This window comes from Oreochromis aureus, linkage group 14, assembly GCF_013358895.1.
Source record: "Oreochromis aureus strain Israel breed Guangdong linkage group 14, ZZ_aureus, whole genome shotgun sequence".
Classification (NCBI taxonomy): domain Eukaryota; kingdom Metazoa; phylum Chordata; class Actinopteri; order Cichliformes; family Cichlidae; genus Oreochromis; species Oreochromis aureus.
Genome location: NC_052955.1, coordinates 41824747 through 41849885, shown reverse-complemented (window position 1 = coordinate 41849885; position 25139 = coordinate 41824747). Strand labels below are relative to the sequence as shown.

Here is a 25139-nt window from a genome sequence, read left to right as displayed (position 1 = left end):
CGAGTGGTGTTTTGTTATTGGACTTCTGTGCAAATCACAGTTTGGCCATAATGAACACCTTGTTCGAACATAAGAGTGTCCATAAGTGCACGTGGCACCAGGACGCTCTAGGCCGCAGGTCGATGATCGATTTTGTAATCGTATCACCAGACCTGCGACCATATGTTCTGGACACTCGGGTAAAGAGAGGGGCTGAGCTGTCAACTGATCACCACCTGGTGGTGAGTTGGATCAGGTGGCGGGGGAGGACGCTGGACAGACCCGGTGCACCTAAATGCGTAGTGAGGGTGTGCTGGGAACCTCTAGCAGAGGCCCCAGTCTGCGAGATCTTCAACTCACACCTCCGGCAGAGCTTCAACAGCATTCTGAGGGAGACTGGGGACATTGAGTCCGAATGGACCATGTTCAGCGTCTCCATCGCCGGGCTGCTGCATTGAGCTGCGGCCGCAAGGTGGTTGGTGCCTGCCGTGGTGGTAATCCCCAACCAAATGGTGGACAGCAGAGGTGAAGGGAGCCACCAAGCTGAAGAAGGAGTCCTATCGGGCTTGGTTAGCCTGTGGGACTCGGAGGCAGCCGACAGGTATCGACAGGCCAAGCGGAATGCGGCTCGGGAGTGGCTGAAGCAAAAACTCGGGTGTGGGAGGAGTTCGAGAGGCCATGGAAAAAGACTTTCGGACTGCCTCGAAGAGATTCTGGCAAACCGTCAGGCGCCTCAGGAGGGGAAAGCGGTGCTCTACCTGCACTGTGTATAGTGCTGGCTGAGCGCTGCTGACGTCGACTGAGAAAATTGTCGGGCGGTGGAAGGAATACTTCGAGGACCTCCTTAATCCCACTGACACGTCTTCCGAGGAGGAAGCAGAGTCTGGAGATGAGGGAATGACCCGCCAATTTCCGGGGCGAGGTCACTGAGGCAGTTAAACAACTCCTTGGTGGCAGAGCCCTGGTGTTCATGAGGTCCGCCCGAGTTCCTGAAGGCTCTGGATGTTGTAGGGCTGTCCTGGTTGACACGCCTCTACAATGTTGCGTGGAGATCAGGGGGCAGTACCCTGGACTGGCAGACCGGGTGGTGGTCCCCATCTTTAAGAAGGGAGACCGGAGGGTGTGTTCCAACTACAGGGGATCACACTCCTCAGCCTCCTGGGAAAGTCTATGCCAGGGTGCTGGAAAGGAGAGTTCGTCCGTTAGTCGAACCTCGGATACAGGAGGAACAATGCGGTTTTCGCCCTGGTCGCGGAACACTGGACCAGCTCTTTATCCTTTCAAGGATACTTGAGGGTGCATGGGAGTTTGCCCAACCAGTCTACATGTGTTTTGTGGACTTGGAGAAGGCATTCGACCGTGTCCCTCGGGGTGTCCTGTGGGAGGTGTTGCGGGAGTATGGGGTGTCTGGCCCATTGCTACGGGCCATTCGATCCCTATACAACTGTTGCAAGAGTTTGGTTCGCATTGCCAGCAATAAGTCGGACTCGTTCCCGGTGGGTGATGGGCTCCGCCAGGGCTGCCCTTTGTCACCGGTTCTGTTCATAATTTTTATGGACAGGATTTCTAGGCGCAGCCAAGTGGCGGAGGGCTTTCACTTCGGTGGCCTCAGAATCTCATCTCTGCTTTTTGCGGATGATGTGGTTCTGTTGGCTTCATCAGGTGAATGCCTCCAGCTCGCACTGGAGCGGTTCGCAGCCGAGTGTGAAGCAGCGGGAATGAGGATCAGCACCTCCAAATCTGAGGCCATGGTTCTCAGCCGGAAAAGGGTGGAGTGCCCACTCCGGGTCGGGGATGAGTTCCTGCCCCAAGTGGAGGAGTTCAAGTATCTCGGGTCTTGTTCGCGAGTGATGGGAGAAGGAGCCGGAGATCGACAGACTGATTGGTGCTGCGGCTGCAGTGATGCGGACGCTGCACCGGTCCGTCGTGGTGAAGAGGGAGCTGAGTGTGAAAGCGAAGCTCTCAATTTACCGGTCGATCTACGTCCCTACCCTCACCTATGGCCACGAGCTGTGGGTAGTGACCGAAAGAACGAGATCGCGGATACAAGCGGCAGAAATGAGCTTCCTCCGAAGGGTGGCTGGCCTCTCCCTTAGAGATAGGGTGAGAAGTTCGGCCATCCGGGAGGGGCTCAGAGTAGAGCCGCTGCTCCTCCACATCGAAAGGAGCCAGTTGAGGTGGTTCGGGCATCTGACAAGGATGCCACCTGGGCGCCTCCTGGGTGAGGTGTTCCAGGCATGTCCCACCGGGAGGAGGCCCCGGGGCAGACCCAGGACACGCTGGAGAGATTATATCTCTCGGCTGGCCTGGGAACGCCTTGGTATTCCCCCGGATAAGCTGGAGGAGGTGGCTGGGGAGAGGGAGGTCTGGGCTTCTCTGCTTAGGCTGCTGCCCCCGCGACCCGGCCTCGGATAAAGCGGATGAAGATGGATGGATGGATGGAGACATGCAAGTTGCATACAAAAAGGAGCTTATAAACATTTGTGTACTATTGAATGGCTCGATATATTATACAATTAGTTTACAAAAACATAAGAACCACTACAATGCTTGTACTGCCAGCATCTAGTGCATGTCAGCAAAGCGACATTGCTTACATTGTGGCTAACAAGCAAATGAAGAATAAATTCCTCATTTAGAGCCTCTGGGTCTGGGACTGGTCCAGTATTGACAGTGTCAGCAGAGGATGGTCCAGCTGCTGGTGTAGAACTTTTAGCAGGAGGTGAAGCTTGTAATTCTGCAAAATTTTAAATATTAAATATTCATTAAAATGGGTTGAAAAAATGTACAGTACACATAAACACATAATAAGTAGCTATTTGCATGTTTTCAGTTAGGTTTTTACTAAAGTTACAACTTGTAAATATTGCCATCAAATAAGTTATCTCACACCCTCACTGACCCAAATCATTCAGTACAAGTGCCCTCTAGGGTAGTGTGACATCTGTAGTGCTTTTCTACATTGTACATTAATAAATTAATGAGTGTGACTATAAATCCAGATAGCTAATGACTTTTTTCCTCTGATGACACTACTTTCCTGACTTTGTAGTGCATAACATTTGACACTTCAACCTAGTACTGTGACTTAAGAGTTTTGTACAATGGTGATGCTAACTACCTCAGGGAGGTAATCAGGTAACCTCTTAAGAAGTATATAAGTTATTTAAGAATCTTGGTGTTCATATTGGTAACATTATATAACATTTGTTATACTAGAAAGTCTCGAAGAGAATTATCAGGTCTGGTTTTCGTGAAGATTTTTACAATTACATTTGTATATACATGAGTGTGAAAGACCATACTATACACACACACACACACACATACAAAATTGTTAAGGTGGGTAACACCAGAGGTTCAGTATGGCTAGCTTTGGTGATGTGAATGCCACATGGGGAGGTAATAAGGCATATATAACACTATTTTCATGTTAGCCACAGGACATGTAGGGCAGCTGTCACCTCACAGCAAGAAGGTTACTGGTCTGAACCTTGGCTGAATAATACAATAGAATAGAACAGAATAGAGTAGAGTAGAGTAGAGTAGAATAGAATAGAATAGAATAGAATAGAATAGCTGGTGACTGTTAACTATCCTCATCCTCACCATCTTGTTTGTCTGTATGTACCCCGTGGTGATCTGCCTACTTATCTAGGGTGTACCATGAGTATCACCCAAAGACAGCTAGGATAGGCTACCTGATAAGGATACCTGGTTACAGATAATGGACAAAGCATATCTTACTTCTCAGAAGGTGTTTATAAAGTTTCCTCATCTTAATGAGGATGTCACGTGCAGCACCTTCCGCTGGTTCGATGTGAGTGATCACGCCCCCTACTATACGACCCTAACGGTCAAACTGTCCAAGAAACAGAATTGGCTGGTAGCCCAGGGCATGTAGTTTTGAAACCTGCAAGAACAACAAAGAAAAACATATGCAGCCAGTCTTTCATGTAAGCAAATTGATGTATAACAAACCTTTAAGTTTCACATCTTTGTTGTTTTATTGTTGTAGATAGTTAAAAAGTATTTATGGTGACCAAACCTGTAAATGTATCATAAAAATCCATCTTGAAATGTTTTGTCTCTCAGTTAATAGCCGATTAAATTAAAAATCAGAAGTAGCTTAAATAAAAATAGTTGAAGTTTTTTCTAGTTTGATGTCTTTAGTGTGATGATGTTATTCTGATGTGAATAACTTTTTCATATTTTATGTGTATATACATGTCTTGTTAGTTTCTTATTTCATGATATACAAGAAAACACTGACAACTGTGATGAATAAAGAATTGTCTAGCAGACCAACCACTTATTAGATCAGAACTTTTAAACTCACTGACAACTGGGCTGAAGTAACCACCCTGCTCGCATTTCTGGTTTTTTTTAACAGAGGCAGCCCAGTTGCTGTTTTTAAACTGTTCTTGTTTTTTTTCAATCCCTCCTTTACGTTCAGGCTGCCCAGGCATCCACTGCATGTCTTCCTGTTGCAGGTGTTTGGAGCCTGACAGGAAGGGCATGGTTTGGTTTTTCGCTTTGTCATTTCTGCAAATGAAAATGGAACATGTAGGGATTATTTCAGGTCTGTTTTGGTGAAATGATTACAAAAATAATTTCTGACCAAAGAAATAACTAATATTACGAGGCAGTATTACACCATATTTAGAAAAAAAATCAATTACGAGATTAAAGTCGTTAATATTGAGTTAATTACTAGAATAGGGTTAAAAAAAACTGAATTAATTACAGAAAAGATACATTGCTAAAATAGAGCAGTACTAAGATTAGCTGGGTGGCCAAGCTAGTGTTTTACACATGAGAATACATTACAAAAGAAAAAATTAAATAAACTTTTGCAGAAGTAGTTCTCTTGGTACACAGACTGCTCTGTGAAGACATTTCAAGTTTAATATCAGCTGATTAATATTTCAGTGAACATGCAAATTACCCACAGTTTATCACAACTTACTTAGCTAGGATCTGCCTCATGTCGAGTCGAAAAATTCGCTGCAGGACCTTGACTTGAAAGATACATTTACTACGACTCCCAAGATGCATTGCATTAAAAACCATCCAATCGCCTTGCTTAAGATCTGTTGACGTGTCGCTAAAGGCGCACTGTAGATAAATATTGCAATTTGTAAAAAAAAAATAAAATAAAATAAAAAAAATAAAATTTGCAATTTGTAATTACATAATTAAACACTGGGCCAGTTTACTTTCGTATTATGATGATAATTATTGCTGGTTATTATTTTAGAATAAATAAAGGAATAACGGGTAGCACCAAGCGGTTGATTATCTTCATTTCCATAGCAACGGCGGTTGAGGATTATGGGTAGTGTGCAGTTACGGGATTAGTGCACCGTTAGCGTAAATTAGTCTGATTGGTTGGAGCCGAGCGCATCCCAAACTAACAGGAGTGGTGAATGAATCTATAAATGTGTTTTACGTGTGAAATGAAAATAATAAACCTTACAAAGGATTATGTACGTTAAATCAGCACACTTTCAGATCGTGAATCACTTTGGAAAACACCGTGTGATGGCCACAGCATGAAGCGATTTTATTGTTGAATTATCAGTGATACTTTCATTTGTTTTTGTTGAGAAATGTTAACGATGTCATTAAAAGAAAGCCTTAAATTAGGGAGAAAAACACGTCCGGGGAGAGGGTGCTTGGTTCTCCAGTTAGATTGTACTTCACGGCGTCATGTTTCGCCGTGACGGGGTTATTATTGGAGTAAATGGATGGCTGGAGCCTCTGCTCGAAGCGCCTCTTATCGCTGCGAGCGGGTTTATATTGGAATGAATTGACAACCCACAACGTTTCATAAAAACGTGGAAGGGTACCTTTTGCGTCAGCATGAGAAGTTTAGGGACGCGACAAATCGTCAGTATTTTACGAGTCGGGAGTGAGAACCGGTTGTCTGTGATGGGGTGAATTTAAGTGCTAAAAGTTGTGAATCAAAATTAAATGTGTACATTTCACAGTTTGAGCACACAAAAACTGTGGAAAAATGTTGAGTTTGACAAAGTCGAGCCGAAAGCCACCTCAGAAAGTTCAGGCCGAAGAATAAAGGTTCTCAGGACAAATATTGAGTTTCATAGTAATTAGAAGTGGACAAACTCTGATTTTGTCTTATACTGTATTTCCATGTATGTTTGCATATTTTAATGAATCACTGCAACTATTTCCCGTTTCCCAGGCAAAAACAAATAAATTGGTTCAAGACATTTACATTTTTCCATGCAAAATATGTTTTTAAAACTTACCTCTATTTTTATAACTACCTTAAACCCTCAAGTCATGCAGGATTTGGCACGACCCAGAGCTGTGCAATCAAAAGGGGAATTTATTTACAACACCGCATTAGATATACATATAAACAGTGATCAAGGGGAGCGTTGCAGGGTGTAACGTGCGGTGGAGATGAAGCCAGCCGCGGAGGTGTGCAGGTGGATAGCGAATGAGCAACAGCTTCTGACTTTCCAAAAGTACTCATTTATTTACAATATCAAAAATAAAAGTGTCACCTCTACCACACATTACTAACGAGCACACTAGTCCGCGCACACACGGGAGCATCCATTACAGGAGAGTACGAAGAAGAAGAAAAAGGGGTGACACACCAGTCATGAGACAGAAGGCGCCGCCATGTGGTGATACACTGCATTACAACAGCAACTGTTACATAGTCCCCCTGGTGAGAAAGGCTGTCCTCAGCCGTACACAGCTGAAAAAGCACACACCACACCTAACAGAACCCTATACATAGAGGTTATAGTTAAGATCGGCACACACACAGGGCAAAAGACCATTTAAAAATGAATCTGGGGAAAATAGGATGAATATGTACAGTGGAAAATCAGTTTTCTTTTTTTTAGTAAATGTCAAGAATGAACCTTAACGCACTAAAGAGCCATAAAACTGGATTAAGTAGAGCAAACAGAAACATCTACATATCATGACTCAAAATAGCAATGCAACAAGATAGCATCAAACAGGTTTAACCAAAACATTTCACTTCAGATCAAGCCTGGTTGTGTGAAAATCATTAGTCCATCTTTTGTTGTTCCAGCCAGACGTAATTCTGGGGCAACATCTGGGCCTGAGATTGTAATGTCCACCAGCAGCTGGGTGCTGAACAGATCTGGGTGAAAGACTGTCTGAAACAGCGCCCACACCAGAAGAAGAGTCAATGTCCGGTAAATCAAAGGGGAATGGCTCAGAGTCAATGTCAGTGACAGCAGGGGGGCCAGGGTGGGCCTGAGACTCAGAGTTCCCTGTGATCTCTCTCCCAGCAGGAGATGAAACAGAATGTTCTTTGGAAGTGAGAGAGTCCCAGGTATGGAACGGTTGCATGTTCACAACATGATAAACACCTGCATCCACACCGGAGTCCACCCAAGCGAGCCTGTAATTAACATCACTGTGTCTCTGAGATACACACAATGGTCCCTCAAACAGTGGTGCAAGTTTAGCAGTAAAGTTAGACTGAGCGTCTGACCTGGGGTGCGTCTTAACTCTCACAAGGTCACCAACACGAAACGTGGCATGTCAATGTCTCAAGTCATAGTAATGTTTTTGTCTGTCATGGCTATAGTCCAGAGCTGCTTTGGCGTGGTCGTGAGCTTCCTGTAGGGAGGCTCTCAGAGTCTCAGGGTAAGGTACACCCGGTTCATCAACACCTGCTGTAGAAGGCTGAGTGATAAGGTCAAGCGGGGTGTCTAACTCACGACCATAAAGCATCATGGCAGGAGTCATACCTGTACTGTCATGGGGGGCGGTACGCAGAGCAAAGCAAATCTGAGGGAGAAACTTGTCCCATGATGTGTGTTTATCACCTACATAAGCGCGGATTGCAGTTTTCAGAGTCCATTTGACACGTTCAGTAGCATTCGTCTGAGGGTGATAAGCCGTAGTTAGTCTGTGCACCGACCCTAAGGCAGAAACAACATGTTCAAAAAGCTCACTCACAAAAGGAGACCCTCTGTCAGAAATCAGGTAGGTGGGTGTACCATGTCTAGCAAAAATGTCAGTGACAAATTTACCAGCTGCTACCTGAGATGTAGCTTCTTTGACAGCACTGGCTTCGACCCATTTAGTCAAATAGTCAACAAACATGATCAAATATGCATTACCAGCGGGGGTGCGGGGCAGTGGTCCAACAAAATCCACACCAACATACTCCCAGGGTTTCTGGGGGACAATGGGAACCATAAGACCGGCTGCTTTTTTCTGACTTGGCTCGGTGAGTTGGCACACTGAGCATGAAGTCACATAGCACTTCACATCAGCAGCCATCTTGGGCCAAAAGAACCTAAAGCGCAGTCTAGCCAGTGTCTTAGAAACACCCAAGTGATCTGCTGTGGGGTGGTCGTGGTAATAGTCCAGCAAGGTGCCTCTCATGGAAGTAGGGGCGAACAGTTTCAGCTCTTTCAAAGGGTGCAAAGCACATGTGGACTTGGGGTCTCTGTAATACAAAAGAGAGTCATACACAACATACTGCAACAAGGTGGCACTGTCTGAGCTGTTCAGAGAGTCTGCTTCAATGTCTCTGAGGAGTGGACCTGTGGACGTGATCATCCAGCTGCAGCTGTCTCAATTGTGAACGGTCAGCCAGAATGACGGGGGGCAGAGTACGAATGTCCAGGCTGCCCATGACAGCATGATCTGGTAAAAGATCTGTCGGCCTGTCAGAGGTCAGAGGCAAAGGGTGGCGTGACAGTGCGTCGGGAACTTTGTTTTGTGCACCAGGTTTGTGCACTATTGTGAAATCAAAGTCCTGCAACGAAGTGACCAGCGGGCTAGTCGGCCCGTTGGGTTTTGACGAGACATGAGCCACCTGAGACTGTTGTGGTCAGTGAAGATAGTAACATGAACACCTTCAACGTATGGGCGGAAGTGTTCCAGGGCCCATATCACAGCAAGGCACTCCTTCTCCGAAGTGCAGTAGGGGAGTTCAGCTTTGTGAAGGGAGCGACTAGCAAAAGCCACAACATACTCACGACTCTTGTCATCCTTTTGCATCAATGCTGCCCCAAGACCAATGTCACATGCATCATGCGTGAATGGAAAAGGGACGGTCGAAGTCCGGAAATGACAGGATCGGGGCTGATGTGACATGGTCTTTCAAAGTGTCCATGGCTCTTTGACAGCTGTCGTCCCAGTGGAAAGCATTGTCCTTTCTGGTGATGGCGTGAAGAGGTTCAGCATGGCGGGCATAATTCTGAATGAAGCGCCGATAATAGCCAGTCAAGCCAAGGAACTGACGGACGTGTTTCACCGAGGTTGGGGTATCAAACTCCTTGACCGCCTTTACTTTGTCTGGATCGGGTTTAACACCTGATGATGTGATGCGGTACCCGAGAAAGGTGAATTCATCCAGGCAGAATTGACACTTTTTGAGCTTCAAGGACAAGCCAGCAGCCTGGAGTCTGCCCAGCACCTCCTCAAGATCCACCAAGTGCTGTTCAAAGGTAGGTGAGGCAATAACAATGTCATCCAGGTAGACTGCGCACGTTTTGTAAATGAGGCCAGCAAGCACAGAGTTCATGAGCCTCTGAAAAGTTGCAGGTGCGTTGCAGAGCCCAAAGGGCAGCACCCGGAACTGGAAGAGACCACAGTGAGAGATGAAGGCAGTTTTAGGCTTGGAGTCTTCTGCTACAGCAACCTGCCAATAGCCTTGCGCTAAGTCCAATGTTGTGACAAACTTTCCCCGTGCCAGAAAGTCCAAAGACTCATCCACACAAGGCAGGGGATAAGAGTCTTTTCGGGCAACTTGGTTGAGCCCTCGAAAGTCCACACAAAACCTTGGTTCCGCGGCCGCTCTATTGACAATGACCACAGGAGCTGCCCAAGGGCTTGTGGAAGGTTCAATGATGTTGTCCTTCAACATTTGTTGCACTTGTTCTTCAATCACACGTTTCTTAGCAGGTGACGTGCGATAGGGTGGGAGATTGACAGGTGTTGCATTGCCAGTCTCTATGGCATGCTCAGTGAGAGCCGTTCGACCAAGATGACCATCAAACAAGGAGCTAAACTTGCTGAGCAGATTGAGTAAAGCATCCTTGTCGCTCTCTGAGAGACTTGCTTCAGACAGTTTGGCTGTTAAGTCTGAGCGAATCAAGTCCAAAGACATCAGTGTTCCAGGCGAATGCGAGTAATCATTTGGAAGGTCCTCTTCATCGTCTGCGAGTGGGCAGGGGATGTCCTCAATGCAGACTGTTCTAGTGGGAATGTGAATAGAAACAGAAGCTCTTGCCATAAAATCCATTCCCAGAATGAAAGGAGAAGACAAATCTGGTATTATTGCCAAACGCTGGTAAAAGTTCTTGTTCATGAATCCAATATTGAGCCAAATAACACCCTCAGGGATGCAGGGAGCATTATTGGCGAGGTTAACTGCAGGAACATTCCACTCACTTGTGTTTCTAGGGTAAGAGTCATTTACTTGAATGAGATCTGGTCGTACAGCTGAGAGGGAAGCGCCCGTGTCGAGGGTAGCATCCACAGATGAAGCATTGAAGTTCACTTTCGTTCTTAGTGGGGTATTCCAGTGGACTTGTGAAAAATTGTCTTCCAAGTGTCCAAGACTGTGTCCACCCTGCAGTGAATGGGGCATGTGAGGCTCCGTTAGTAACTGGGGGAAGGCTGGCCTCTGTGAAATGTCCCCCCCCCCATGGAGTTTCCCGACTGCTTGTATTGCAGCTGGGATGCAGTGCTGCTTAATTCCAACCTTTCGTGGCCTGGGTCAGAGGGGCCAGGCGCCGGCAATGGCTGGACCGGGCCATGCCTAGCGGAGTTTGAGGGTCGCTGTGGCAAATGAGGTTGGGTGTTACAGTTTGGGCAGGTGCGTGTAGTGAACCCTGGCTGAGAGCATTTGAAGCAGTAAGGTTCAGGCTTATAGTTTTCTTTGCCACATGAAGGAGGCTGTGGTCTATGCGGTCCAAGCACTGAGTAAAGCTCATGAGCACGCAGCAGCAGGTCCATTACAGAAGTGACATTAGCGCCATACAGGGCAACTCTGTATTTTTCAAGAGCATGTTTACTAATTAGGTCGATTCTGTCTTCTTCAGGTGGAGGGCTCTTCAGTTTATCAAACTCACTCAACATGTGGGCAACAAAGGTTGGGAGTGGTTCGTCCTGAGCCTGAACACGATCCAATATCCCTCTCAGGATGCGTTCTTGGCTGTCGGAGGGCAGAAAAACTGTCTTAAACAGCTGACAGAATTGAGCCCATGACGTGATGTGGGAGCTCAATGCCTTGAACCATTTCCCGGGCTCTTTTGCAAGAAAGTGTGGCAGTTCGTTTAGCAATTGCCCATCAGTTAGGTTCAATGAGGCTTTGTATGTGCCAACTGTATTTAACCAGTCCTCAGGTTGCACTTTGTCATCCCCAGCATACACAGGAGGCTCCAGTTTGGCGTGATGTAAAGCTGCCGCAATCACTCTGGAAGTGCTGCTGAGCTCGAGTGAGTGAGATGGGAGGAAAGGATTTGTAGGTTGAAATGGGTTGCTGGGCAGGAACGGATTGGTACTGTTGGTGGGTTCAGTTTTGTCCCTCGCAGGAACATGAGGGGTCGATGTGGCCATCGGGAAAACAGGAGACTGTGGGACTGCAGGAGGGGGAGAGTTCCCCGTTGTGAGTTGGTCCCACTGCTTCAGTAAACTCTGCTGTATGTTCAGTGAGTCACGTAAACAGTCACTAAGCCTATTCACCTCAGTTCTTAATTCCACCACTTGTTGGCTAAGGCTAGGAGTTACATTGTCAACTATCTGGCACATTGGTAATGAGGTAAGTTCCATGTCTGAGTCAGAGTCATCTGGGTAGTGTGCAATTGCGATTTCAAAAAAATTAAGCCGCTCCAGCGCACAGCACAGTCATTTATATCACAGTAAAAGAGTCAGTTAGGTCAGACTACAAAGACAAAACTGCAAAAATGCCGTTCAAGACTAAATTTGGAAAAACCACATATGAAAACGTCACCCAACAACTAAAATTAGACTGAAGTGATCACAACCATGTTATTACAATAGCATGTCTGCAACACTAGAGCTCAATGCAAGATTAGTTTTAAATCGTTTCATTATACTGAGCCGAAGACCAGCACTAACAGTTGTAGTCGGCCAAGTTATCACTTACACGTGCTACAGTCCGTCTAGTCTCAGCAGAGGGAAAGGGGAATGAAAAGCCAGCAGAAATGTTCATTTTCAGGCTCCCCACAGAAGAATTAATCCTTAGAAGACGAAAACAACAGCATGTCCAAATAACAGATCCACAGAGTCCATTCGCGACGCGGAGTCAGCTTCTCTCTTTTTCTTTTTTCCAAGCGGAGCAGCGGCACACCGCGGTATCCAGAAATTAGTCGGGTCCCACCTGAGCTGAGGCTGCGGCCACGGCTGGGGAAAACGGCCGAGCGTCCGCAAAAGTGAGAAGATTTCCGAGACAGTTCACGTGCTAGAAGAGAAGAATCCCCGGCGGGATACAAAAATCGTCTGAAGTCCAAGGGAAAAAAGTTCGGGCGCCAGTTGTAACATGCGGTGGAGATGAAGCCAGCCGCGGAGGTGTGCAGGTGGATAGCGAATGAGCAACAGCTTCTGACTTTCCAAAAGTACTCATTTATTTACAATATCAAAAATAAAAGTGTCACCTCTACCACACATTACTAACGAGCACACTAGTCCGCGTACACACGGGAGCATCCATTACAGGGAGAGTACGAAGAAGAACAAAAAGGGGGTGACACACCAGTCATGAGACAGAAGGCGCCGCCATGTGGTGATACACTGCATTACAACAGCAACTGTTACAAGGGCTGGGGGGTTACACGCACACACTCCTCTTTGTACAGTCCGTCACACAAGCACACACAAATGTTCAGAGTTAGGCAATGTAAAGGGTAGCAGAGATGAATTTAAAGTTAAGCTGATGATGCTGAGATTTATTCAATGAAATCCATCAACTGCATGTCTAACATAAAGACAGCATAAACAGGTTACATAAAGTTTAACCTGTTTATCCTGCACTAAACTGCAGAGCTGCACAGTTACTGCCTCAGTTTGGTTTGCAGAATGTTTAACGATATAAAAAAACAATGTCACACATACTGAACTTAGAACTTAGTGAACTTTGCTCTCTTTCCTTTCTCTCTGTGTAAAATACAGTAGCTGAACCTTTCGCTAGCAGATACGCAGTGTGACAAGCTGCATAGCAACAGTTGTGTGTTTGTTGAGCTGGTAGAAACATTGCTCACAAAAAATAATGCTCACTTTATATTCACCCTTCTTCTGTAGGACTAGTGACCACAAATTAAGGACATCAAAAAAACACCGTCCCACTGTAACCTGTGACTATGGCAAACAGTCTTGCCTCCTTTATATCTTTTTATGTGATTAATGTGCCAACAGTATTGTCTTTCATGCATTATTGTTTACATTCAAATTGGTTTGATGTTTGAAGACCCAGAGTGAAAAATAAGTAAGTCTCCTCAAATGTCTTTAAACCAAATGTAATGAGCCTATTTTGAAAATGTAAGGAGTAGAAAGTACAGATATCTGTTTAAAAATGTAGGGACTAAAGTAAAAAGTAAAGTAGAGATATCTCAAAATTGTACTTAAGTACAGTAACAAAGTATTTGTTCTTTCTTACTTCCCACCTCTGCTAATAAAATTGTCTTAAGGAAGCAGGACTGATTTTAAAAGTATTGTCTCAGCACAGAATTCCATGTCAAACCTGTATGTGTGACTCACAGGTGCTTCCAGGTGGCTAGAGTCTTTCCCAGCTACCACTGGACAAGACACAAGGTATGCCATGGACCCTGTCTGCCACAGGGCTGGACGCTGGTTTAGCTCACTGTGTTGAGCGAGCGCCCACATGCCGTATGGCTGAGAGCAGCACCCCCAGGCTTGAGTTGGACCCACGGCCCGTTGCTACATGTCTTCTCCTCTGTCTCCCTCTGCTTTCCTGTCAGTTCTTCACTGTCCCTATCAATAAAGGCCAAAAAAATGTTATTAAATTAAAATAAGGTCTGCCACAGGGCTGACACAGAGAGACAGAGAACCATTCACACTAACATTCATGCCTACAGGCGGTTTAGGCTCACCAATCAACCTAACCCCACTAAGTTCCTATCTTTGGATTATGGGAGTAACCTGGAGAAAGTGGTGGGTGGCCAATGAGAGCCTCTTTACTGGGAGGCAAAGTTGTGAGGCAGACATGTTAACCATTATTCCACCGTGCTGGCCTAAACATCAGTCCATTAATTTTAAAAATATACTGAGTTAAAAAGGCAAGCCATCAGGGCACGTCTCCTCTCCCTTATCTTAGTCCGGATCTTCTCTCCCAGATCCGCCTGCGTAGTTGCACTGCTTCATCTTTGGGCTGAAGGTAAATTATGCCAGCAACAACTGTGACTACCACCTGATCTATTTTCCTCTTTTCTGATGTGTTATTCTCAATTATATACTCAACTTTATTATCACTTGATTATTTCCCACCATTGGCCCTTTTTACAGGCACACATCTTGCTATAGTAAATATAAAGTAATTAGAAAGTATTTTAACTTGTATTTATACAACTTGTATTTACCTGATGAAGACCCTGGAGCGGTTGGTCCTGGCTCAGCTTCGGCGCCTGGTGAGCTCATCACTGGACCCACTTCAGTTTGCCTACCAGCCTGGGATTGGAGCGGATGATGCCGTCATTCACCTCCTACATCGTTCCATTGCTCACCTGGAGACCACTGGGAGCACTGTGAGAATCATGTTCTTTGATTTTTCCAGTGCCTTCAACACTATTCTTCCCTCGGTTCTGAAGGACAAGCTGGAGAACTCAGGAGTGGACCATCACCTCACTACCTGGATTTTGGACTACCTCACCGACCGACCACAGTATGTGAGGACTCAGGGCTGTGTGTCGGACAGGGTTGTCTGCCGTACGGGGGCCCCACAGGGAACGGTTCTGGCTCCGTTCCTCTTCACCATCTACACTGCAGACTTCTCCCACAACTCCACCCAGTGCTTCCTGCAGAAGTTCTCTGATGACTCTGCAATAGTCGGCCTCATCACTGATGGGGACGACAAGGAGTACAGAGGACTAACCCAAGACTTTGTGGACTGGTGCCAGCTGAACTACCTCCAGATCAACACCAGTAAAACCAAGGAGCTGGTGGTAGACTTCCGCAGGCACAAACATCCTCCACTGCAACCACTGAACATCCAAGGTATGGACATTGAGGCTGTGGACAGCTACAGGTACCTTGGTGTTCATCTGAACAACAAACTGGACTGGACTCATAACTCAGATGCCCTCTACAGGAAAGGGCAGAGCAGGCTGTACCTGCTGCGGAGACTCAGGTTGTTTGGAGTGGAGGGCCCACTCCTGAAGACCTTCTATGACTCTGTGGTGGCCTCAGCCATCTTTTACGGTCTGCTGGGGTGGCAACATCTCTGCCGGGGACAGGAAGAGACTGAACAGGCTGATTAGAAGGGCCAGCTCTGTTCTAGGATGCCCTCTGGACCCAGTGGAGGTGGTGAGTGACAGGAGAATGGTGGCTAAGCTGTCATCCCTGTTGGACAACATCTCCCACCCCATGCAGGAGACTGTGACAGCACTGAGCAGCTCCTTCAGTGGCTGTGGCACCCACGGTGTGGGACGGAGAGATTTCGCAGGTCTTTCCTCCCCACTGCTGTCAGACTCCACAATAAAGACTTCAACTGATCAAACACACACATCCACACATGTGCAATAATATTAAGTGCAATATTCTTTTTTTGACATAGTTGCATTTTTACTCAGTTCTATAAAGGAATTGCATTCTATATTTATCCTATTGTATATTTTATTCTATTTATTCTACTGTATATAGTATTTTATTTTATTCTATTCTGTACAGTTGTGTACAGTATTTTATTCTTATTGTATTCTAATTTTGCTATATAACTTTTGCACTGTCCACTTCCTGCTGTGACAAAACAAATTTCCCACATGTGGGACTAATAAAGGTTATCTTATCTTATTTATTTACTTGTACTTTTTCACTGATAACAAGCACTGTCTAGTCTAGTGAATGTAAAATTGTGATCAACATAAAAAATGTAGAGTACTGTATGTGAGCTGGCTGAGCCAGCGATATCATTAACTACATTATTGTTCCAATTGTAGAAAATCCGCACTGTGTTCTACAAGACGCCGCTGGCACGGCTGGCAGCCTTAATCCAATTTCCCTCGGGATGACTAAAGTATGATCAATCAATCAATCAATCAATCAATAGCAATAGAATAGAATAGTTGGTTATTGTCATTGTACGAAGAAATTTCAGGTGCTCCACACCAACTGTGAGGCTATAAAATATAAATAGTAAGATAGCAGGAATAATATTAAACAGGATATATACATAAAAAAAATATAAACATAAGAGATATATATAGACGGAAGGAATATATACAAAATAAGAGAAATATAAACAAAAGAAGACAAAGGCACACATTAGAAGAACAGGTTAGAAAGTCCTTGGAATAAGTGGAAAAGGACTTGGTCTGAGTGTAGAGACCGTGTGTGAGTGGCCTCAGTGATGATGGTTACATTTCTTCAGCTTGCTGTAAAGTGTTGTATAGCTTTAATTTGGACAGTGATGCATAATTGTATTAATTTTTCTATCATATCCCGAAGACACAAAGCCACTCCACCAACTGTTCCATAGAAGTTTTGAGTGGGTCACTTAGCCATCAATGCTCAGTAAATTCATCAGCAAGGGTAGTGATTTACTCTAATGCTCGAATCACAGTGCCATCAGGTGCAGGGATGAATGAGCAACAACTAGCCTCGAACATCCTGCATAAGCCACCCTTTGCTGCCAGAAACATTATCTAATGCCATACTATTCTGCTAAGTCATCAGAGAAGTTGCATGTAGCTGTTCAGAGAGCCCCTTCACTAGATCCCGAGGGTGATTCAGCAATCTCTGTTGATTGTAATAAAGAAAATTAATCTAATCTACAATTTTTTTCTTTTAAATTGTCAGTCACCAAAAACTGACTGACTGATGAGAAGTGGGCTACTGGAACAAGAAGGTGTCGGTGGGCAAGAGACAAAAATAGCGCACTGTTGGAGTGCTACTACGCAAGTAACCCCAGCAGAAGGGGTTACATGAATATGATGAGTGACCTATGGAATCTTCGATATCCAACATCCACACTGACACTGGTAATCGGAGCAATCGGTGCAGTGACACCCAAGCTGGGCAAGTGGCTCCAGCAGATCCAACATTGGATATCTCTGTCCACAAGAGCAATCCTAGGAACAGCTAAGATACTACACAGGACTTAAGCTCCCAGGCCTCTGGTAGAGGACCTGAACTTGGAGGACAGACCGCCTGCAGGGGAGAGCAGGGAATTATATAATATGTGTACAAGCAGAGTCATTTGTGCTGGGCCCTGTAATTACTGAATGAATGTTTGATACCTCTGCTTCTATTCATTACACACATTTTAACAATAATAACTTAATCACCATAATTCCAAGTGTAATCAAATTAATATTGTATATTATTTATATTTTTATTTAATCATTATATAAACAATGCACAAATATCTTATTTGAATAATTGCTGTCATATAGATGAGAGAAAGTGAGGATAAAACACAGAATGAGCTCCACTGACTCATCTCAGCAGAGAGAGGGAGGCCAACACTGTGCTGTAAACTTATAGTGTAGTTTTCAGCTCTGATGCGGTCTGCTTTCTAGGTTTCTTTCCTCATGTTCAACAGTTAAAACTGTTACATAATTCGCCACCACAAAGAATATAAATTGATTTATTGTGAATAAGATGACCAAAACAGAATTAGAGTTTTACACAAAAGCATTGAATGTTTACCTGTTTCACAAAGCCCTGCTTTGCCCATTACTCATAGAATAAAATAGAATAGAATAAACCTTTATTATCCCACGAATGAGAAATTTGGGTGTTACACAGCTCTTGTAGCAAGGGGAATATAGAAGGAAGAAACAAAGTGGTCCTTTATACATAAGCAACTGAAATTTGTATATGCAGATAACAATGTACAGAAATATGTATAAAAATTGTACAGAGATATGCACACAAGTGTGTGTGGGGGGTGGGGTGAATGATTCTGGTGAAATGTACAGTGAACAAACAAGCTGATGAGTGAGATAACCATGTTAAACTGTGTTATAGAGTCTGACAGCTGCTGGTAAGAATGACCTGCGGTAGTGCTCCTTCCTACACTGCCTACATGCCTAATTAGGCATGGAGAAAAAGGACATTTACAGAGAAATACTCGGTAATTAATCGTTCAGGACATCGCGTGGGTCTATGTACACTGTTTTTGTTGTCACGTACATTTTGCACTTACAACACTTCAGATGGTCATCATCCCTCCTGCCCTTTGTCCTTTCTGTGCAATCCCCTGCCCAGTGTCCACATCTGCCACAGTTGTAGCAGCTTCCAGCCCTATCCTTGGTTTGGCCAGGCCTGTCTCTACGCCTGGTAGAAATGAAATAGTTGTCTTGGCAAAGTGGTCTGTATTGTTACTTAGCACACAATGCAGGATGGTGGCTATATTGACTGCAGACAACTTACTGCTAGGAGTAGAGATTGTTGTGGAAGAAAAAGATGCAATGGGGAAATAGGTGTTGTCACAGTCCTGGGTCATGTGACCCAGTGTTTTGAGTTTCCCTGTATTTAGATATTCATTGTTTATGTTTAAGTTCCTTTAGTCATCTTAAGCTCCGTTGTTCAGTTATAGTTCTTTGTTTATTAGATCCCTTCCTCCGGTCCATTCGCACCAAAACCTCTCGCCATAAGAACAGTTTCTTCCCCTCTGCTGTTGGACTCATGAACAATAACCATATGACTGTTCCCACCACTAACACATGACCCTACGCTGTGTTTACTGCATCATTCCATGTTTGGCACTGATCACCACCTGCACTCATGTATATATCTATCTACTTAGCACTTTTTTATTTTTATGTCTATTTAAGCGTTATATGACAGTATGTTTGCACTAAGCACCGCAGCAATTTCCTAATGTTGTAAACCTGCTCAACATTTGGCAATAAAAACCCTTTCTGATTTCTGATTCTGATTCTTTATTTCATCACCACCGTGTTTAAGTCTCCTCTAACCTGTCACGTGTCATGTCTGCGTGTCCTGTGTTGTCAAGCTCATGTCATGCCTGTGTTCCATTGTTCCTGTTTTAATTTGAAAGTCATGTTTCTATGTTCATCGTGTTTGGTGTTACTTTTCCCTATGGTGTCATTCCAGTCAGCTGGTTTGCCCATGTGTTTCCATTTCCCCTGATCACCACCGGTGTGTATTTAGTCTGTTTTCTTTCAGTCTTTGTCAGGTCGTCTGTTTGGTTTCATGTCCAGCCACATCATGTCTCAGAGTTCTTACTAATCAGGATCAGGTTCATGTTCAGTTTATTTCATAGTTCCATAGTCACATGTACCTGTTCAGTTCCATGTCCATGTCTCTTGTTGCAGTTTTCATACTTATTTAGTTTTCTCACAGTTCGCTCTTGGTTTGTTTTTGTGTTCACATTTTGTCAAGCCAAATAAACGGCTTGCCTTTTGTTTAATCTCAGTTCCATCTCCTACTGTGTCTGCATTCGTGTCTCAGTATTCACTCAAAACGTATTCACTGTCATGGTCGGCTCCCGTTGACCATGACAGGTGTTTGTTCCTCTGTTATTAAGAGGGTTGCTGATGGCTGTTCTCTGCAACAGTATGGGGCAGGATGTAGACTTAGGCCTGGAGGCGGCTTGGGTAATCATCTTGCAGCCTCACATAGATTTTTCTCTCTATTTTAGTTTGCTCATGTTTTTCAGCTTTTTCTAATTACATGTGCACATCCACATTTATCTAACTTGCTCTCACTTTTGCTGCTTTATCCTTTATTTTTCCCACTGTTTACATTTCCAATCATCTGTCTCCTCAAACCTGAACTGTGTTTGCCATAAGGGAAGAAGCACAACTGCCCCCCTCAACCATTTTTTCTGTAATTTTATTTTTGTTTTAGTTTATTTTAGTTTTATTTTTTTGTCTACTTTTGAGTCACCACACTATTTCATCTTCTGTTTATGTATTTTATTTTATGTATTTATTTACTTTTTATTCATTTTAGGATAGAGGTTAAGAATGTCCTAAAGCCACCAAGAGAAACATGTTTTAACCTGTTTACATTTCAACTGACTGTTTTTACTTAGTGAATGAACAAAATAATATAAGAGGAAGATTAGATTAGAATAGAATAGAATAGAATAGAATAGAATAGAATAGAATAGAATAGAATAGAATGGCTGCTTATTGTGGGTGCTCCACACCAACTGTGCAGCTATAAAATATAAATAGTAAGATAGCAGGAATAAATATCAAACAGGATATATATATATAAATATAAACAAAAGAGATATATACAGACAGGAGGAATATAAACAAAACAAGACAAAGGCACACATTAGAAGAACAGGTTAGAAAGTCCTTGGAAGCAGTGCAAAAGGACTTGGTCTGAGTCCGTGTGTGAGTGACCTCAGTGATGATGGTTACTCAGACCATGGGTCAGATAGGTGAGCTGGGTGGGAAGGGGTGGGGTGAGGGGGGTAGTATTTGTTAACAGTGTGAATGGAGCAGCAGCTGTTAGTGGGTCTGCAGGTGTGGGACCTGATTGACCTGAGGCTGATCATTTATCAGTCATTTGTTCATTATTTGCTCACAATAAAACAATCTAAGTAGAGACAGTGGCACTCGAGTACAGACTATATTTGTTGAGATTATTTCTTTTTCAACTGAGCCACAGTATGTAGACTCATACAACTTCATATTAATTTTTGTGACTTTTGATTGAGAAACATTAAAAAAAAAACAAGCAAAAAAAAAACCCACATTGATGGTGGTAGACATCTTGTAGTTCCCCATATATTGTTCCCATTTCTTACATAAGCTAGAATAACAGAAATATTGGTTGCATAATTCTAGAAGACAAAGAAGATACGTAGCATACAATTGTAAAAGAAAAAAGTCATTAAAGAGCTCAGAAGGGTTAAATTTGAAATGTTTTCATATTGTTTGACCTTGGATGAATTTGTGATTGTATGTAGAACAAAAACATTAATCTAGATGTCAAAATAACATTAAATTCTTTTTAAGTGAATACAACGAAGAATTAAAGATAAATTTAAAAGAAATGTGAATAAAAAACCATGACAAGTAAGGCATTCATATGGCTTGCCTGACACACCCACCTGAGCTACCGAACCAAAAAGCTCCGCCTCAGTCTTTATATCTTGAGGCTAACTTCAGGCTATAAAAAGAAGGATCAAACTGTAACAAGCGCACACTCTTTAAGTTTGCTTGGTGATCTCCTTTACAAGTAAAGTTAGCTTAATGCTTTAATTATTGAGAACACAGCATTGTTTCATTCGATAGCATTGTTGAGTTTTTCTCTAACTTGCAACCTGTAAATCTCGAGCAGAACCATGGCAGGAGACCGGTCAGATCATCGGGTGCTGCAGTATGAACAAAGTCTTGTAAGTCTTCACTTGTCACCATATGAACTTTGTTCACTTTTCCCACAGTGCATCTACTTACGAGTAAAACGATCAAAGCTGGACTAGAGATGTAATGAGTGAATTGTGGTGCATAACTTATGTAAGTTTATGAAAAATAAGTATATACATGTACTTTTTGTCTGTGTGATTCTGACAACTTCTCTGGGTGATTGTATGTTTGAGAAAATATAAGTTTTAAATGATGTTCTACCTCTGGCTTTCAAGTAAAAAGTCTGTGGAGCCATTTTGTCCATTGTTTCAGATTAACTGGTCTTTGATTAACTAGTGAGAGTGAAATGGATCAAAGGCATAACATCCAAAATGGCATAGCCCAGGAGCCAGAAGAAACAAGAGTCCTTCTACATTAGAGAGTATGCATATATCCATAGCATTACCTTAAAATGGACATTAATATCTTTAGGTCTAGGTTCTATCTTCTGAACGAAAAGCCCAACTTTGTTTAAGCAGCATATATTTTTCTTATGAAATTAGTTTTAGCCCTGCAAATATCCCTTTATTTGTTTTTACTTTAATAGATCATCTAAATAATTTGGTTGAAATAGGTAATGTTTCTAGAACTGGGTATGCCGTGGAAATACAGTACTTGTACTTCCTGAGCTTGCTTTCTCTCATTTTTGCAAAATACGCATGAACCTGTTGACATCAACTATGCAGCAGTTTCATTTCCAGCAAGTGTCTTACAGCCAACGTTGTTGGTGCGGTGACATTAAAAAAGATGTTTAGCAAACCAAAGCAAAAAAGTGGTTCTCAAAAATGTAAAGAGACAAGAGAGCAGGATGAGGATACCACCAGGTGTATGGATTTGAGCAGTGTTGCAAGGCCCAACGTTACAAAGTTCTGATTGGCAAGCAGTAGCAATCTTTGTGTTTTTGTAAAGGACTAAAACACTGCACCGTTCAGGATGAAAATATGCACTCATATTTTAATACATGCATGTGATATGTCGACAGGCTGGTGAATTGGAAATGACTGTTGAATGAGGAATTCTATAAATCAGTTTGTTTTGTTAGCAAGACTCAACCTGTTTTAGGCTTGTGGTAGCCTATTTGAAGAAGACTGTGTGAGTTTAAGAGCATAAGAGTAAATAAAGGTGTCCCTTCACGCAACCTCTGACTGAGGTGCTGATCAAAAGCTTGAATGATGACAACTGCTATATCTTATTTTTGCTCTTACAGTGTGAATGTGAGTGAGACAGAGAATGAGAGAGAGAATGTAAGATGGCGTGATTGCTCCTGTACAATGTGGCAGAGAGGGGCCCCAAAAAATATCTGCCCGGGCCACAGACACAGTTATGTCACAGAGTTTTTACTGTGGACTTGCTTTTCGGGAGCTGAAAAACAGAAGAAAAAAACATTGTGAACATATTTTCTTTAAAGAGATTTCAAGTTATATAGCTGAGACTGCAGCTACAACACCAATACCTGCTCATAATTTCACCAAAGCTAATTAAATCTTTGCAAAATGTTTTTGCTGACACTAACACTGTTCACACACACTGTTATGTACTGTAATTTGAAGATTGTCATACACTTTACAGTGGCTTGCAAAAGTATTCGCCCCCCTTGAACTTTCCCACATTTTGTCACATTACAGCCACAAACATGAATCAATTTTATTGGAATTCCACGTGAAAGACCAATACAAAGTGGTGTACACGTGAGAAGTGGAACGAAAATCATACATGATTCCAAACATTTTTTACAAATAAATAACTGCAAAGTGGGGTGTGCGTAATTCAGCCCCCTTTGGTCTGAGTGCAGTCAGTTGCCCATAGACATTGCCTGATGAGTGCTAATGACTAAATAGAGTGCACCTGTGTGTAATCTAATGTCACTACAAATACAGCTGCTCTGTGACAGTCTCAGAGGTTGTCTAAGAGAATATTGGGAGCAACAACACCATGAAGTCCAAAGAACACACCAGACAGGTCAGGGATAAAGTTATTGAGAAATTTAAAGCAGGCTTAGGCTACAAAAGATTTCCCAAGCCTTGAACATCCCACGGAGCACTGTTCAAGCCATCATTCAGAAATGGAAGGAGTATGGCACAACTGTAAACCTACCAAGACAAGGCCGTCCACCTAAACTCACAGGCCGAACAAGGAGAGCGCTGATCAGAAATGCAGCCAAGAGGCCCATGGTGACTCTGGGCGAGCTGCAGAGATCTACAGCTCAGGTGGGGGAATCTGTCCATAGCACAACTATTAGTCGTGCACTGCACAAAGTTGGCCTTTATGGAAGAGTGGCAAGAAGAAAGCCATTGTTAACAGAAAACCATAAGAAGTCCCGTTTGCAGTTTGCCACAAGCCATGTGGGGGACACAGCAAACATGTGGAAGAAGGTGCTCTGGTCAGATGAGACCAAAATGGAACTTTTTGGCCAAAATGCAAAACGCTATGTGTGGCGGAAAACTAACACTGCACATCACTCTGAACACACCATCCCCACTGTCAAATATGGTGGTGGCAGCATCATGCTCTGGGGGTGCTTCTCTTCAGCAGGGACAGGGAAGCTGGTCAGAGTTGATGGGAAGATGGATGGAGCCAAATACAGGGCAATCTTGGAAGAAAACCTCTTGGAGTCTGCAAAAGACTTGAGACTGGGGCGGAGGTTCACCTTCCAGCAGGACAACGACCCTAAACATAACGCCAGGGCAACAATGGAATGGTTTAAAACAAAACATATCCATGTGTTAGAATGGCCCAGTCAAAGTCCAGATCTAAATCCAATCCAGAATCTGTGGCAAGATCTGAAAACTGCTGTTCACAAACGCTGTCCATCTAATCTGACTGAGCTGGAGCTGTTTTGCAAAGAAGAATGGGCAAGGATTTCAGTCTGTAGATGTGCAAAGCTGGTAGAGACATACCCTAAAAGACTGGCAGCTGGAATTGCAGCAAAAGGTGGTTCTACAAAGTATTGACTCAGGGGGCTGAATAATTACGCACACCCCACTTTGCAATTATTTATTTGTAAAAAAAAGTTTGGAATCATGTATGATTTTCGTTCCACTTCTCACGTGTACACCACTTTGTATTGGTCTTTCACCTGGAATTCCAATAACATTGATTCATGTTTGTGGCTGTAATGTGACAAAATGTGGAAAAGTTCAAGGGGGCCCGAATACTTTTGCAAGCCACTGTATATTATCTGCACTCAAAGGGACTGGATGTTAGTCCATTAGTGCTACTGTGTAGCAAAGCCGGGCACACATCTGGACCTGTTTAGCTAATAATACGCGTTTTATATTCAGTACATCATGTGCTTTGCTGCTCACCTATAAATAAATACAATGTTAACATAAATTTATTTTCCTAAATTATTTCTTTCTTCAAAAGCCACTTAGGAATCAATGTGCTACTTTTGGAGTGTTTATTACTGCTGCAGTATGTTTATAGAAAAATTAGGAACTTCAAATGAACAATGTAAATATGTAACCACATAATAGTAAAAAAAAGAAAAGAAAAGAGTCTTAGCTAGAAGCCAAATCCCTTTCAAATTGTGTCAACTCTGTCTTGTCTTTTAAATGTTTGCCTCTTCTTCACCTCTCCTGCTCTTTTATCACT

General features: G+C 43.4%; 1 protein-coding gene across 1 annotated transcript in view; it reads left to right on the top strand.

Annotated features, from left to right (window-relative positions):
• Positions 1 to 21341: 21341 nt before the first annotated feature.
• LOC116321224 (chloride channel protein 2-like) overlaps positions 21342 to 25139 on the top strand; it is a 61112-nt gene continuing 57314 nt past the window's right edge. The window contains exon 1 of the mRNA XM_039598162.1: positions 21342 to 21535. Within this exon, the coding sequence (XP_039454096.1) occupies positions 21485 to 21535 (51 nt within the window). The 5' untranslated portion in view covers positions 21342 to 21484. The remainder of the gene's footprint in view (positions 21536 to 25139) is intronic.